The sequence below is a fragment of the Acipenser ruthenus genome, chromosome 2 (genome assembly GCF_902713425.1).
Source record: "Acipenser ruthenus chromosome 2, fAciRut3.2 maternal haplotype, whole genome shotgun sequence".
Taxonomy (NCBI): Eukaryota; Metazoa; Chordata; class Actinopteri; order Acipenseriformes; family Acipenseridae; genus Acipenser; species Acipenser ruthenus.
The window spans coordinates 20,198,838-20,211,152 of NC_081190.1; the positions used below are offsets into that span (position 1 = coordinate 20,198,838).

The 12,315-nt window shown below is 37.8% G+C and overlaps 1 protein-coding gene across 8 annotated transcripts in view; it reads left to right on the forward strand.

Moving 5' to 3' along the window:
- Positions 1-7,249, forward strand: part of LOC117973166 (tropomyosin alpha-1 chain-like) — a 48,945-nt gene extending 41,696 nt beyond the window's left edge. For 4 of the 8 annotated variants that reach the window (XM_058991406.1, XM_058991401.1, XM_058991449.1 and 1 more), the window contains one exon: positions 2,318-3,208. In XM_058991406.1, coding sequence (XP_058847389.1) covers positions 2,318-2,397 — 80 coding nt within the window. In that variant the 3' untranslated portion in view covers positions 2,398-3,208. Of the gene's footprint in view, positions 1-2,317; positions 3,209-5,811 lie in introns of those variants that run through there. The other 4 variants (XM_058991394.1, XM_058991385.1, XM_058991434.1 and 1 more) reach the window with 1 other exon arrangement.
- Positions 7,250-12,315: the final 5,066 nt, after the last annotated feature.

A 12,315-nucleotide genomic window follows, 5' to 3' on the forward strand; every position in this document is an offset into this window, starting at 1 on the left:
GTTGCACAACCTTTAGAGGCAATCACTACAATCAAATGTTTTCTGTAGCTCTCAGTGAGACTTCTGCACCTGTTAACAGGTAGTTTGGCCCACTCTTCCTGAGCAAACTGCTCCAGCTGTCTCAGGTTTGATGGGTGCCTTCTCCAGACTGCAAGTTTCAGCTCTTTCCATAGATGTTCGATAGGATTCAGATCAGGACTCATAGAAGGCCACTTCAGAATAGTCCATTGTTTTGTTCTTATCCATTCTTGGGTGCTTTTAGCTGTGTGTTTTGGGTCATTATCCTGTCACTGGGCAGTACGTTTCGCTCCAGAATGCATTGATAGTCTTGATTTCATTGTGCCCTGCACAGATTCAAGGCACCCTGTGCCAGGCGCAGCAAAGCAGCCCCAAAACATAACCAAGCCTCCTCCATGTTTCACTGTAGGTATGGTGTTCTTTTCTTTGAAAGCTTCATTTTTTCGTCTGTGAACATAGAGCTGATGTGACTTGCCAAAAAGCTCCAGTTTTGACTCATCTGTCCAAAGGACATTCTCCCAGAAGGATTGTGGCTTGTCAATATGCATTTTAGCAAATTCCAGTCTGGCTTTTTTATGTTTTTCTTTCAAAAGTGGAGTCCTCCTGGATCTTCTTCCATGGAGCCCACTTTCGCTCAAAAAGCAAGGGATGGTGCGATCAGAAACTGACGTACCTTCACCTTGGAGTTCAGCTTGTATCTCTTTGGCAGTTATCCTTGGTTCTTTTTCTACCATTCGCACTATCCTTCTGTTCAGTCTGGGGTCGATTTTCCTCTTGCGGCCGCGCCCAGGGAGGTTGGCTACAGTTCCATGGACCTTAAACTTCTTAATAATATTTGCAACTGTTGTCACAGGAACATCAAGCTGCTTGGAGATGGTCTTGTAGCCTTTACCTTTACCATGCTTGTCTATTATTTTCTTTCTGATCTCCTCAGACAACTCTCTCCTTTGCTTTCTCTGGTCCATGTTCAGTGTGGTGCACACAATGATACCAAACAGCACAGTGACTACTTTTCTCCATTTAAATAGGCTGAATGACTGATTACAAGATTGGAGACATGTGTGATACTAATTAAAGAAACTAATTAGTTTGAAATATCACTATAATCCAGTTATTTATTATCTTTTCTAAGGGGTACCAACAAATGTGTCCAGGCCATTTTAGAATATCTTTGTAGAATAAGCAATAATTCATCTCTTTTTCACAGTTTCTTTGCTTTATTCTATGACATACCAAAGGCATGCAAGTATACATGATAAAATAACTTTTAATTTCATCACTTTTCAGGAGGAATGAAGCATTATTTCAATGAGCTGTAAGGGTACCAACAAATTTGAGCACGTCTGTGTGTATATATATATATATACTGTGTGTTTTATGTGATGGGCTTGTAAATAATCTAATCAAAAAGAAAGTGCATTAATAGATGTTTAATTACTGTATCTGTTAGTAATGTGGAAATATACCAATAGTGCCACACTACTGTAATATACAAATTATTATTATTATTATTTATTATTATTATAAAACTTGCAAAAAAGAGTGTGTTTCAACATTGCTGGTAAAGCACAGAACCGTTATTTGTTGTTGGAATGGCTTGCTCCAAAGCACAGTGACGTGTGAATTAGAAGAGCAGCACTGTTTTCTGCTGTGGTCAGATGTGTAGCCTGCCATTCATTCTTACATAAACAATGTACACTTTTATGCCAGTGATTTGCTTAGGTTAAGTTCTCTATCTACAGGAAGCTGTGGTAAGTCTACCTGCTGTGTGAGGTGACACACTCTTCCCTCATGTGATCATTCTTTACCCTTCCTTCTAACTTTCTTACCCAATGCTGATCATACTGTTCTGTGATGCAGGCTGAACTATACTACTTATTGGTAGCAGATGCCTACCTTGTGGTAATGTCATATAGCAAATGGATAGCAGTTGATCCCAGAGTAGGTTTCAGTGTAGTTGCTTAAATCATTATTGCAACCATTGTATTGAAGTGAAGATAACAAAATGGCTTCATAGTGTATGTAAATACTTTTAATAATAATAATGGACAGTAATGGGTGTTTTCTGTCTTTTTTTTTTTTTTTTTAAAAAAGAGCAAATCTCTGATGAGCGGCACAGCATAATCCCATTGCCTGCGCTCCATGTAACCATTTCTTATTTACATTCATTTTCTTTCTTCCTCCCAATAACCTTGATAGATGTCTTTGTCGATGTCCTATGATCTCTGTTTGCACTAACCGCACCCTCTCTCTTTCTGTCTCTTCTCATTGGCTGTCACTGATGCTGCTGCCGCTGCAGATCGTTTCCACAAGGAGGTTGAGAAAACCCGCGTTCTCAGTAACGAGCTGCGGGTCGTGCTAAACGACCTTAACAGCTGAGTCTCTGAAGGCCCTACCCATGTAGCAACATTCAACATCTAGTCTCTGAACTACAAAAAAATAAGAATGTACTTGCTACAGGGATGAAACTTTTGAACCCTTTTTCTTACGTACATTAGAAGGTTGACCAGTTTGTGTTTTATTGTGTGTTGTCATGGGGCCTTGAAATTGACAGTTCTGGTGCCACAGTGATAAGTAATTCAACACCTATGTTTTGCGTAACTTCCTGATATTTGTGCTATGAGAGGGTACACCTATTTCTCTAGCCCTCTCTTGCTCCTGTGGTGATGTGGTGTTTTTTTTTTTTTTTTTACAAGGCCAATACTAAAGTACATGTTTCCTTTCTCAAACAATAAATTCAGTCTAATACTTCTGCTAAGTAGCACTCGCACACTAACATAACAGTGACATTTATACAAGATAGTTAACATGGGGAGTCAGTACTTACTATAACATTATTAAGTAATAAGATTCTTCTGTTAGGTTGGTGACTTACAGTACAAACCTGTGACAAGCAAAGCTGAAAAAAACTTGTTTTCCCTTCAAACATGGTGTATGTGCCGCACCAGAACCGCAAGCCTCATGCTGGAGTAGAGACCCTGTCATTACCAGCAGAGTACAACTTCATTAAAAATCCATTTAAAAGGGACAAAGGGTTCAACGTTTCTGTCAGAATAACGAATGTTAAATTACTTCAAAACCATTAAGGAATGTCAAACATCTTGTTGCTCTGTTCTTTGTATTGTCTTAGAAAGCAGGTAAAGCAAAACCAAACGGCACAGTGATACAATAAAAAAAAAAAAAAAAATAACATTGCGCCGATAGGTTTCGCTGATGTTGACTGTTAAATATGTTCACTAAACTGTGTTGGAAATGAATACAGCATATGATTAAAAGCCAAGCAGTTATGCCCATTTGCATCATATGATATATTTACCAAACTCATTCATAGAATTGACCCTATCCTTTCTGCATGTGATTGCATATATATATATATATATATATATATATATATATATATATATATATATATATATATATATATATATATATAATATTCATTCCTAGTGTTTACAAGCTATATGAGCTATTTTGTGGTAATTAACCTAATATAGGTCTTACATAAGTTGCAGCCTCATTTAATCTCCCCCTGAGAAGCATTAACAATTTTACTGCTTATTTCTAAGCACTGCATGTCAAGATCTCCTGCATTTAAAACAGAAAATTAATACGAAACAAACAACCATATCTAACAAAAAAGTATTTAAATGAATGACAAATAACATTAATATCAACACATTGATTGTGCGTGTCCTACACAGACCCTCATCATTAATATTACTATTAAACGACTGATTTAGGTATATGTATTTGTCCATAGAAGGGTAACTTCAAAGCTTACTGTGTTTCCATGTAGTTATCAGCACTTAAAAGCAAACACTGCTAAAAGCAGCACATGTTAAAGCTATGTCAGTAGATGCTAGTTTTAAATTTAAAAAAAGTCAGATGTATGAAATGCTTTTAGTATGGGTCTTTTATTAGGAAAAGGTGTCTATTGTAAACCTTAGTTTAAAAGTACTTCTTTATAGTGCAGTCAAGCAAACATCTAAAAAAGCATTCTTAAAAAAAAGAAAAAAAGTACAAGTGTACTTGACTATTAGAGTAAGTAGCGGGGTTCTGAAAAAATATAGCGTTGCACGTCCTCGCGTGTTGCTACAACTGTTTAACGTATCTGTAATTTTTCTTTTCATTGTTAACATCCTCACAACTTTTTACACTTATGACTTTAAAATCTGTTTCAAAGCTTTTTTCAAAATGGCCGCTCTAGTGCACTGATAGAATTATTGCCCACATTGTCAAACAGGTAACACAGCAATAACGATCTATGATGTGGTATGAACAGAAAAGACAGAGCACTTATGGTTTTTTTCAATCGCTCTTCCTGCAGTGATTTTAAACCCTGGTGCACTAGAGTGGCCGTTTTGAAAACAGTTTGAAAAAGTTTAGTTATAAGTGTAAAAGGCTGTCACAATGTTAACAATGAAAAGAGAAATTCCAGGTACATTGTTTAAACAGGTGTAGCAACACATGGGGACGTACAACACTATAGTTATCCACACCACACATTATGTGGTCACTAGTGTAATGTTTCACTGATGTGGTCTGCTCAATTGATCTAAACCGTCAGGGATCATTGTTTAAATCGTTTGAAACCTCTTTCCTGGTGCTTTTCATATACACTCAATCAGGACGTTTACAAACACTTAGTATAACACATATATATCACTGTGTGGAATCTATGTATTGCGTTTACGTGATGTGGAATATGCCATTCCCCTAGAATTCCCCTGCTTGCATGCAACTTTAGCAATGGTAATTAGCGTGCAAGGGCGGAAGTCCAAAACAGTTGTGTACCATTTTTTTTATTTATTTATTTATTTTTTTAAAGAATTCCGCTAGTGTGCTGCATTGCGACTTAGGGTTCAGCGTACACAGAGGATCATAGAGTACTGTAGTTATTTCAAGAATGAGGAAAGCCAAGTAACCCACAAGCCCCCACCCCCGAAATAATCACAGAAACTCTCCAAACCTCCATAGAGTTTTAACTGTGTAGAACATAAACAAGTATAATGTATGTGTAAGCCTGTTTTATAACAGCTGAATTCGGAAAATAACGTTCCTCAGCTTGAGCTCTGCGTCTGCTTAGCAGCACGTCGTAATTTGAAACTTTGCAATTGGGCCGGCATTCTGTTGTTGGATTTGAATGAATGCAAGATAGATTCCAAAATGAGATTCTGTTTTAAAAGAAAAAAAAAAAAAAGAAAAATTGTATTCTGTGCTATATCACTTAATACTGGCCTAAACCACGGAGCAAATGCGACATTCTCATATTTTCAATATGAATGAAATATTCATATTATATGGATTTTGTGTTCTACATAAGCTTACTGAATATGCAGAATACTAATCTAATTTAAAATGCATGCAAACGTGCTGATTGAGTCACGTGCAAGGTTAAATGTTTGATTTTTCTTAACCTTTGCCTTATTGGATCAATTAAATAGACCCCACCAGTATGTCTGCCTTTGTAACGTTTTTCAAGATTAAGCACACCTCTCAAATAGACTTGGGCCTCCTGCCACCCTGTTAGCTAGCTGTAGAGCAGCATGAACAGGTGTGGCGAGGACCTGGGGTGCCACTAAGTTCTCTTCTGCTATTGTTAAAATCTGAAAATCTTATTCAAATCTGAGACACAAACCTGTTTATGTGTTTTATAGTAATGTCAACCTAACCACGCTTGGTGTTTCCAAGTTAAATTCCCATGTTATGGACCTGAAGTCCACGTCTGAGACAAATGCCTATTAAAGTCTCACCTTGTATACACCTTCTTTTTTTTTTGTTTCCCGCCAATAGAGAAACTGGCCCATGCCAAGGAGGAGAACCTGGGCATGCACCAGACTCTGGACCAGACTCTACTGGAGCTCAACAATTTATAAAGAGGGTGTTTTAACCTGGGAGGAGATAAAGAAAAAACAAAACAAAAAGCTTTAGAAGTGATGTAAGATCCTCCTCTTCATGCATAAACGCTTCAAGACATCGGCCAAAGTGAGAAACATGGTGTTGGGTTTGTAAATTCAAATCACTTTGGGATTGACGCAAATGTGCATTTCCAAACAAAAAATTAAAAAAAGGGGGGGGGGGGGGGGTAATTAAGTCTTAATTTGTGAAATAAAAAGGAAGCCCCCCTCCAGACTAATACTATTGCCCTGAAAAATAACATCTGTCTCCTGTTTCTGTATTGATTCTGTTCTCTCCTCCTCCTCTCTTAACAAGCTTTGATGTTAATTTAAAAGGAGGGCATTTTGACTCCTTTCTTGCTTTCACTGTGCAAAAGGCATATACAGCTTATTTTTTTCTTTTAATATCAATTTAGTGATTGCTGTTTTTTGAAACTGAAAAATTGATTAGAAATATTAGCATTACGGTTGATTTCCCCCTAATATGAACCTTTTTTGTTTTAGTTTCAACCAGTTCTACTTAAGTCGGGTGCATTTTTACAACAGTTACTTAACCTAACGTTTTATTATTTCTTTTAATTTGGACAGAACAAAAGGGAAACAAAATCAAGTCAGACAGCAAGTCTACGGATCTGAAAAGAGACACTAAAAATGACACTAAATCCCTTTAGTTTGAAATGTTTAGGGTAGTTGGATAGGGCTTTTACAGCTTCACAGAACATCAAAGCTTGTTACTTCCAAACTTGAAATGTCTTAAGATTGTTGATGCTCACATAGACACTGTTCCCCAGATTTCAAAATGTCTTATTTCACCTAGGTTTTGTTCTGCTTCTTTTTAGTAGGTTTAGTAATAAAAAAAAAAAAAATCTGAAGGGAAATTATTTCTAAAATGAAAAGATAAACATCACATGAGCATAAGGTTTTTAATAAATGAGGTTAAAGTCGACCATTGTATAGTCCTCTACTGTAGTACTTTCTACATTGCAACATCCTGAAATATAATGTATGCCCACATAGATACACATGTATACAGCTTTCTCAATGGGATACTATATTGGCCTGGGTGTTGTCTCTTTAACAGTTTTCACTGCACCACAGCACTTTAATACAGCAGGAAACATTTTAAAAATGAAAGAACACGCTTGTCTTAACCCATTGTTCAAAATGGCTCACGTGATGTTTTCTATTAAACATTCCTTTTTAGAAGGATTTCCCCAGAAAAACTGCTTTAAAAAAAAAAAAAAAAAAGTTTAGTCAATGCCCAGTTGTGAAAGAATGACATTTAAAAACATTTCTTCGGTTGTGAAAAAATCCACGTCTGTTGCAGTATTATTTTTTTTAAAAACTGTAAACACATACAGGCATTTACTTCTGAGACATAGAGGCTTTCTCTTTCTTTAACATCGGTTACTTTCTGCAGAGCCAACCCACACGTGTTTCATGTTAGAAAAGGACCGCTGCAACAAACCTGTATTCATACTGAAAGGTATCTTTATTCTTTAAAACTGAGTTTCCCCGAGCTCCCTGTTGCCTGTCTGTGTATCCTATGCAATTACCTGTGCAAGCTCTTTGTTACAATTTATTAAAAAATGGAATACAGCATGTGATTGCAGTTGTCTTCTTTGCAGTGTTGGTATAAACATTTAAGAGGGGTTAAGCTTTTCCAGAGTGAATGCTTTATTTCTTTCAACGCACACACCTTTTTAATATAATACCAACCACACTATTATTTTCTTTCTCCATCAGTGTTTAGTACACAGTAAGTATTGATATTTAAGGAATTTTGTGTTTTTTTTCCACCTTTTGCAACATGAGCATCATTACAGTCTTTAAAATGAAGAATGGGTGAAAGACAGGCAGACCTGAGTGAACCTTTACCAATGGGTTATGGGACACAGGCCAGTTGGTCCAAAAGGATATGAAACGTGTCTGTTCCATTGATCTGAGCCTGTCTAGTTATTTAACTGAGCATGGGTAACATGCGTTCTCTCAAGGGAAAGTGGCATTTTTAAATACATATCAAATAACTGTGCAACATACTATATCCATTAGAAAAATGTTTTAAGATGGTTTTATTTTGAAAGATCTGCCGAACTCTCATTTAAAACAGGTGCCGGGGCTCCCGAGTGGCGCATCCAGTAAAGGTGCTCCGCATGGAGTGCAGGATGCATCCTATCGCGGCCCTGGAGATCGCAGGTTCGAATCCAGGCTATGTCATTGCTGACCGTGCCCGGGAGTTCCCAGGGGCCGAGTGCTGCCCGGGTAGGGGAGGGCTTAGGTCAGCAGGGCATTCCACAGTTCACCGCGCACCAGCGACCCCTGTGGCTTATAGGGCGCCTGCGGGACTGCAGTGGAGCCATTCATATTTGTGTTGTCCTCCGGTACTAAAGGTCTGATGGCTTTGCTTTGTATTCGCTGTGTATCTGCAGTGCGAAAAAAGATGACTGGGCAGGGACACGTTTTGGAGGACGTGTGTGTCGGCCGCCGTTTCCCGAGTCGCCGGGGGGTTGCAGCGGTGAAACGGGATTAATAATAACACAATTGGCAATTCTAAATTGGGGAGAAAAATGGGGTAAAAATCATTGGCTACAACTAAATTTAAAAAAACAGGTGCCACTGAGTTAGTTGTATGCAGGGTCGTGGGAAGTTTTAGCCACTGTTCATGTGAACTTTTTTTTGCACTTTAAAAAGAAAGGCACTGGAGAACACAAGACTTGGTTTCATCTCTCACAATTACAAAGGGAATACCATGCTGAATAGATTAATTACTTTGTAAGTATCTTAACTGTGCAAGTATCTTAAAATACATATAAAGTGAGTGAGCACTGAAATCTATGTGATGTATTAGTTGTATGGCATGGCCTGTATTGCACAGAAATGACATCACAATACTGAATCGGAAGGCTCATTTTTTCTTCTAATTGCAGCAGATTATAAAAAAGATATAATATTAAGTTCACTAAATACAAGCTGGAACAAGCCATACGCAGTCTCTCCTCCCTCTCGGGGTGCTACACCAGCTTGTATTGTTGAACGCTTTACTGTTTTAAAGTTTACACACATGAATTGCTCCAAGAGATCTGTAATGCATATTGTTTACCTGGGGACCCATTCTTAATGTAATAATGATCAGAAACTATTGGCCAGGTGCAGTTAGGTTGGTAGAGCTCATATTTGTTCATGAAAATAGTCCAAAGAAAATGTGCGAGAGTGCCAGAGGAAATGAGGTCCTGTAACAGGAAAAGACAGGAGTGGAATGGAGGTTTAGCTTTACTTCTCTGTAGATCTCAAACGTGTGCCAAACGCCTGGGACAGGATGTCATAGAAGTGCAGTATAAAACCGATAAAAACAACCAACCCAGCTATTTATAATCTGATTTGTAGTCAAAGTAATTTCAATTGGCCATAGGCTTAAGTAATGCTATATATCTATATATAGATATATAGATATATATATTCAATGGCAAAAACTTTGTTAAAGTAACGTTAAGGTTTGGTTGCAAAAGTCCAAAAGGTTAGCAAATTGCAAGTTAAGGTAGCCACACAACCTTAACTGTGCACCCTTATGTGTATGTTTCCTGTCACACTTGACATCACATGACATATGAGTCAACATAAACTCTTAGGTCTTTTTCATAGATTCCTTCTTCAATTTAAGTATAATCCCATATGATATTTATAATGCACATTTTTATTGCCTGCATGCAGTACCTTACACTTTTCTCTATTAAATGTAATTTGTCATGTGTCTGCCCAGTTCTGAATGCTGTCTAGATCATTTTGAATGACCTTTGCTGCTGTAACAGTGTTTGCCGCCACTCCTATTTTTGTGTCATCTGCAAATTTAACGAGTTTGCTTACTATAACAGAATCTAAGTCATTAATGTAGATTAGGAATAGCAGAGGACCTAATACTGATCCTTGTGGTACTCCACTGGGTACCTCGCTCCATTTTGAGATTTCTCCTCTAATCAGAACTTTCTGTTTAGTACTTATTAGTTTCCCCAGTGTTGAAGGCACAAACATTATCACGGATTACCAGTTTTAATCCAGACAGAAACACAGATGTGACCCGTGTGTGCTGAACTATATATTCCATGTCTTACTATTAAGTGCAGTGGAACAGTCGCAAGACACTCTGCCCAGCAATGACGTCAGACCGTTATCTTTGGGGTTCAATTTCTGTAAAACTAGGACCCCCCCCCCCCCCCCCCCAAAAAAAAATATTAATACCCCTTTGCACATCTACACTCCCGGGGCTATGTGTTTGCCAAGCGTGGTTCCTTTGCTATACTTTTTGAGATACAGGTGTATAAAAAAATGTCTTAATCATTTCTAAAAAAAAAAAAAAGAAAAACTGCTGTTTTTTCGCCACTCTGTAACTCAAAAAGTATTCAACCAAATGCTACCCCGTTCACAGGGTTTGTAGAGCCTGCCAATCCGACCACACATACAAAATGTAATGCACATTGGTGGGGTTTTACCCCCCCCCCCCCCCCTTTTGAGCTGGTTGTAAAATCGACTTTAAACAGAACCTTCGTTCGAACCTTAATTACGTCTGTGTGACCGCGCAGACATAATAAAGCTACTTGTATTTACTTACTCTCCTGAGCTTTTCACTAGTCCAAGTACAGCTACGCTGCACTGATGAGCCCCAAACAGGGCAAAACATGTCTGCAGATACTGTGCTTTGACTTTTAAAACGCTGTAAATGTAGAAGCCTTTTGGCGATTTGATTGACTCTTGTAATTCTGATGTTTGCATAAATCCCGATTACCCATAATTCTATAGTTACTGCTTTCTCCCACCTTAACTCAAAAGCTACTTATATATATATATACACACACACATTATATATGCTTTCGTAAAATTGCTGTTCCATGTGCCCAGTTTACTAAACATTTATAATGTTTAGTAAAGTTTAACACCATTGTTTTTAATTTTCAGATATCACAATAGCTTAAGTTTCAAGGTTTGGATATTTGGTCTGTATGGTACGAATAAAAAATGCTTACTCTTCCTTCCACAGGCACGCAACAGGACTGCTTGCTAATGTAAGCCCTAGGAATAGATTTGCCTCTGTCTTGGCACGGTTTATTGACATTTCCAGCTTACAATAAAGGCCTGCACTTTGACTTCCCGCTGCTTGAATTTAGGCCAGCTTTGTAAAACAATAGGGGTTCTTTCATTAGACAACTGTTGCGGTTGCCATGCCAGTGAGGCCTGCTTGGCATTCACGTCCTGCACTCGCCAGGTTTTGTATTCAACAGAATGCTTTGAAAAGCTTTAAAAACATTCCTAGTAGATACTCATTTATGTGATGCTGCTGTGGAAGGCCCTAAATTACATCCACCTCATTGATTTTCCCATAATAAAAACATGTCACTTTATATTCAAATTATATTATATACACTTACACCTTCCTATATAGTCATTACACTGATAAAAATTTGCCATGTTGATAATACTTCAGGATTATGGTCTGTTTGATGTGGGTAGAGAAGAGTACAGTGCTCCCTCATTGTATCACAGTTCTAGAATGCTGACATGCATTATGCTTTACTGTGTAAGGACCCTTCACTAATTCTATGTCTTAAATGTTGTATATACAGTATGTTTGTATGTTCAGGCACAAATAGCAGAGAGAACACTGCTGGTCACTAGACTCTAAAGTAGAATTTTCTAAACAGGAGGAGAGACAGCCCAAATCAAACTCCCAATTAGCCTAAGTATTCTTAAAATAGCTTGGTTGCCAAGTTACAGCGGCCTCTGTGCACCATTGAGATTATTCAGCTCATGAAGAGAATTCATCTTGGAAGATATATTTCCATGACAGACTTACTATGCACGCAATATTATTATTATTATTATTATTATTATTATTATTATTATTAAAAAAAAAAAAAAAGTAAATAAATACAAAACTTGTCTGGCAGCAGCTACTGTTTTACGGCTTGATCTCCAGGGCACAATATATTATATTACAGACTGCTCTCCTGGCTGCCGGTATTAGCTTTCAGCTTTTGAACGATCTCAATATATCAGGTTCTGCATGTTGGCCCACAAGTGTGTGGTTAGGTAAGTAGGCAGGCCAGTGGGAGGTTCATTCTCTGAGAAACCTTATTGGCAAAAGTTCACAAGCTCTAAAATCACCAGCTGTAAAAGCTGCACAAGATGTAAATTAATAAGACAGGTCCAGTAATGCTTGTGATTTACAACAGCTAACCCACTGATTAACCACAAAAGGGATTTGGAATGCAGTAAAACAAGGATTCCGTTTCATCCACTCAATGAACTGTACAGTCAATCACAATCCAATCAACCTCAATTTCCCAAATGGTCGGTTTAACACAATAATAAAACACCTACTCCCCTTACCGTAATAATGTTTAACCTGCAA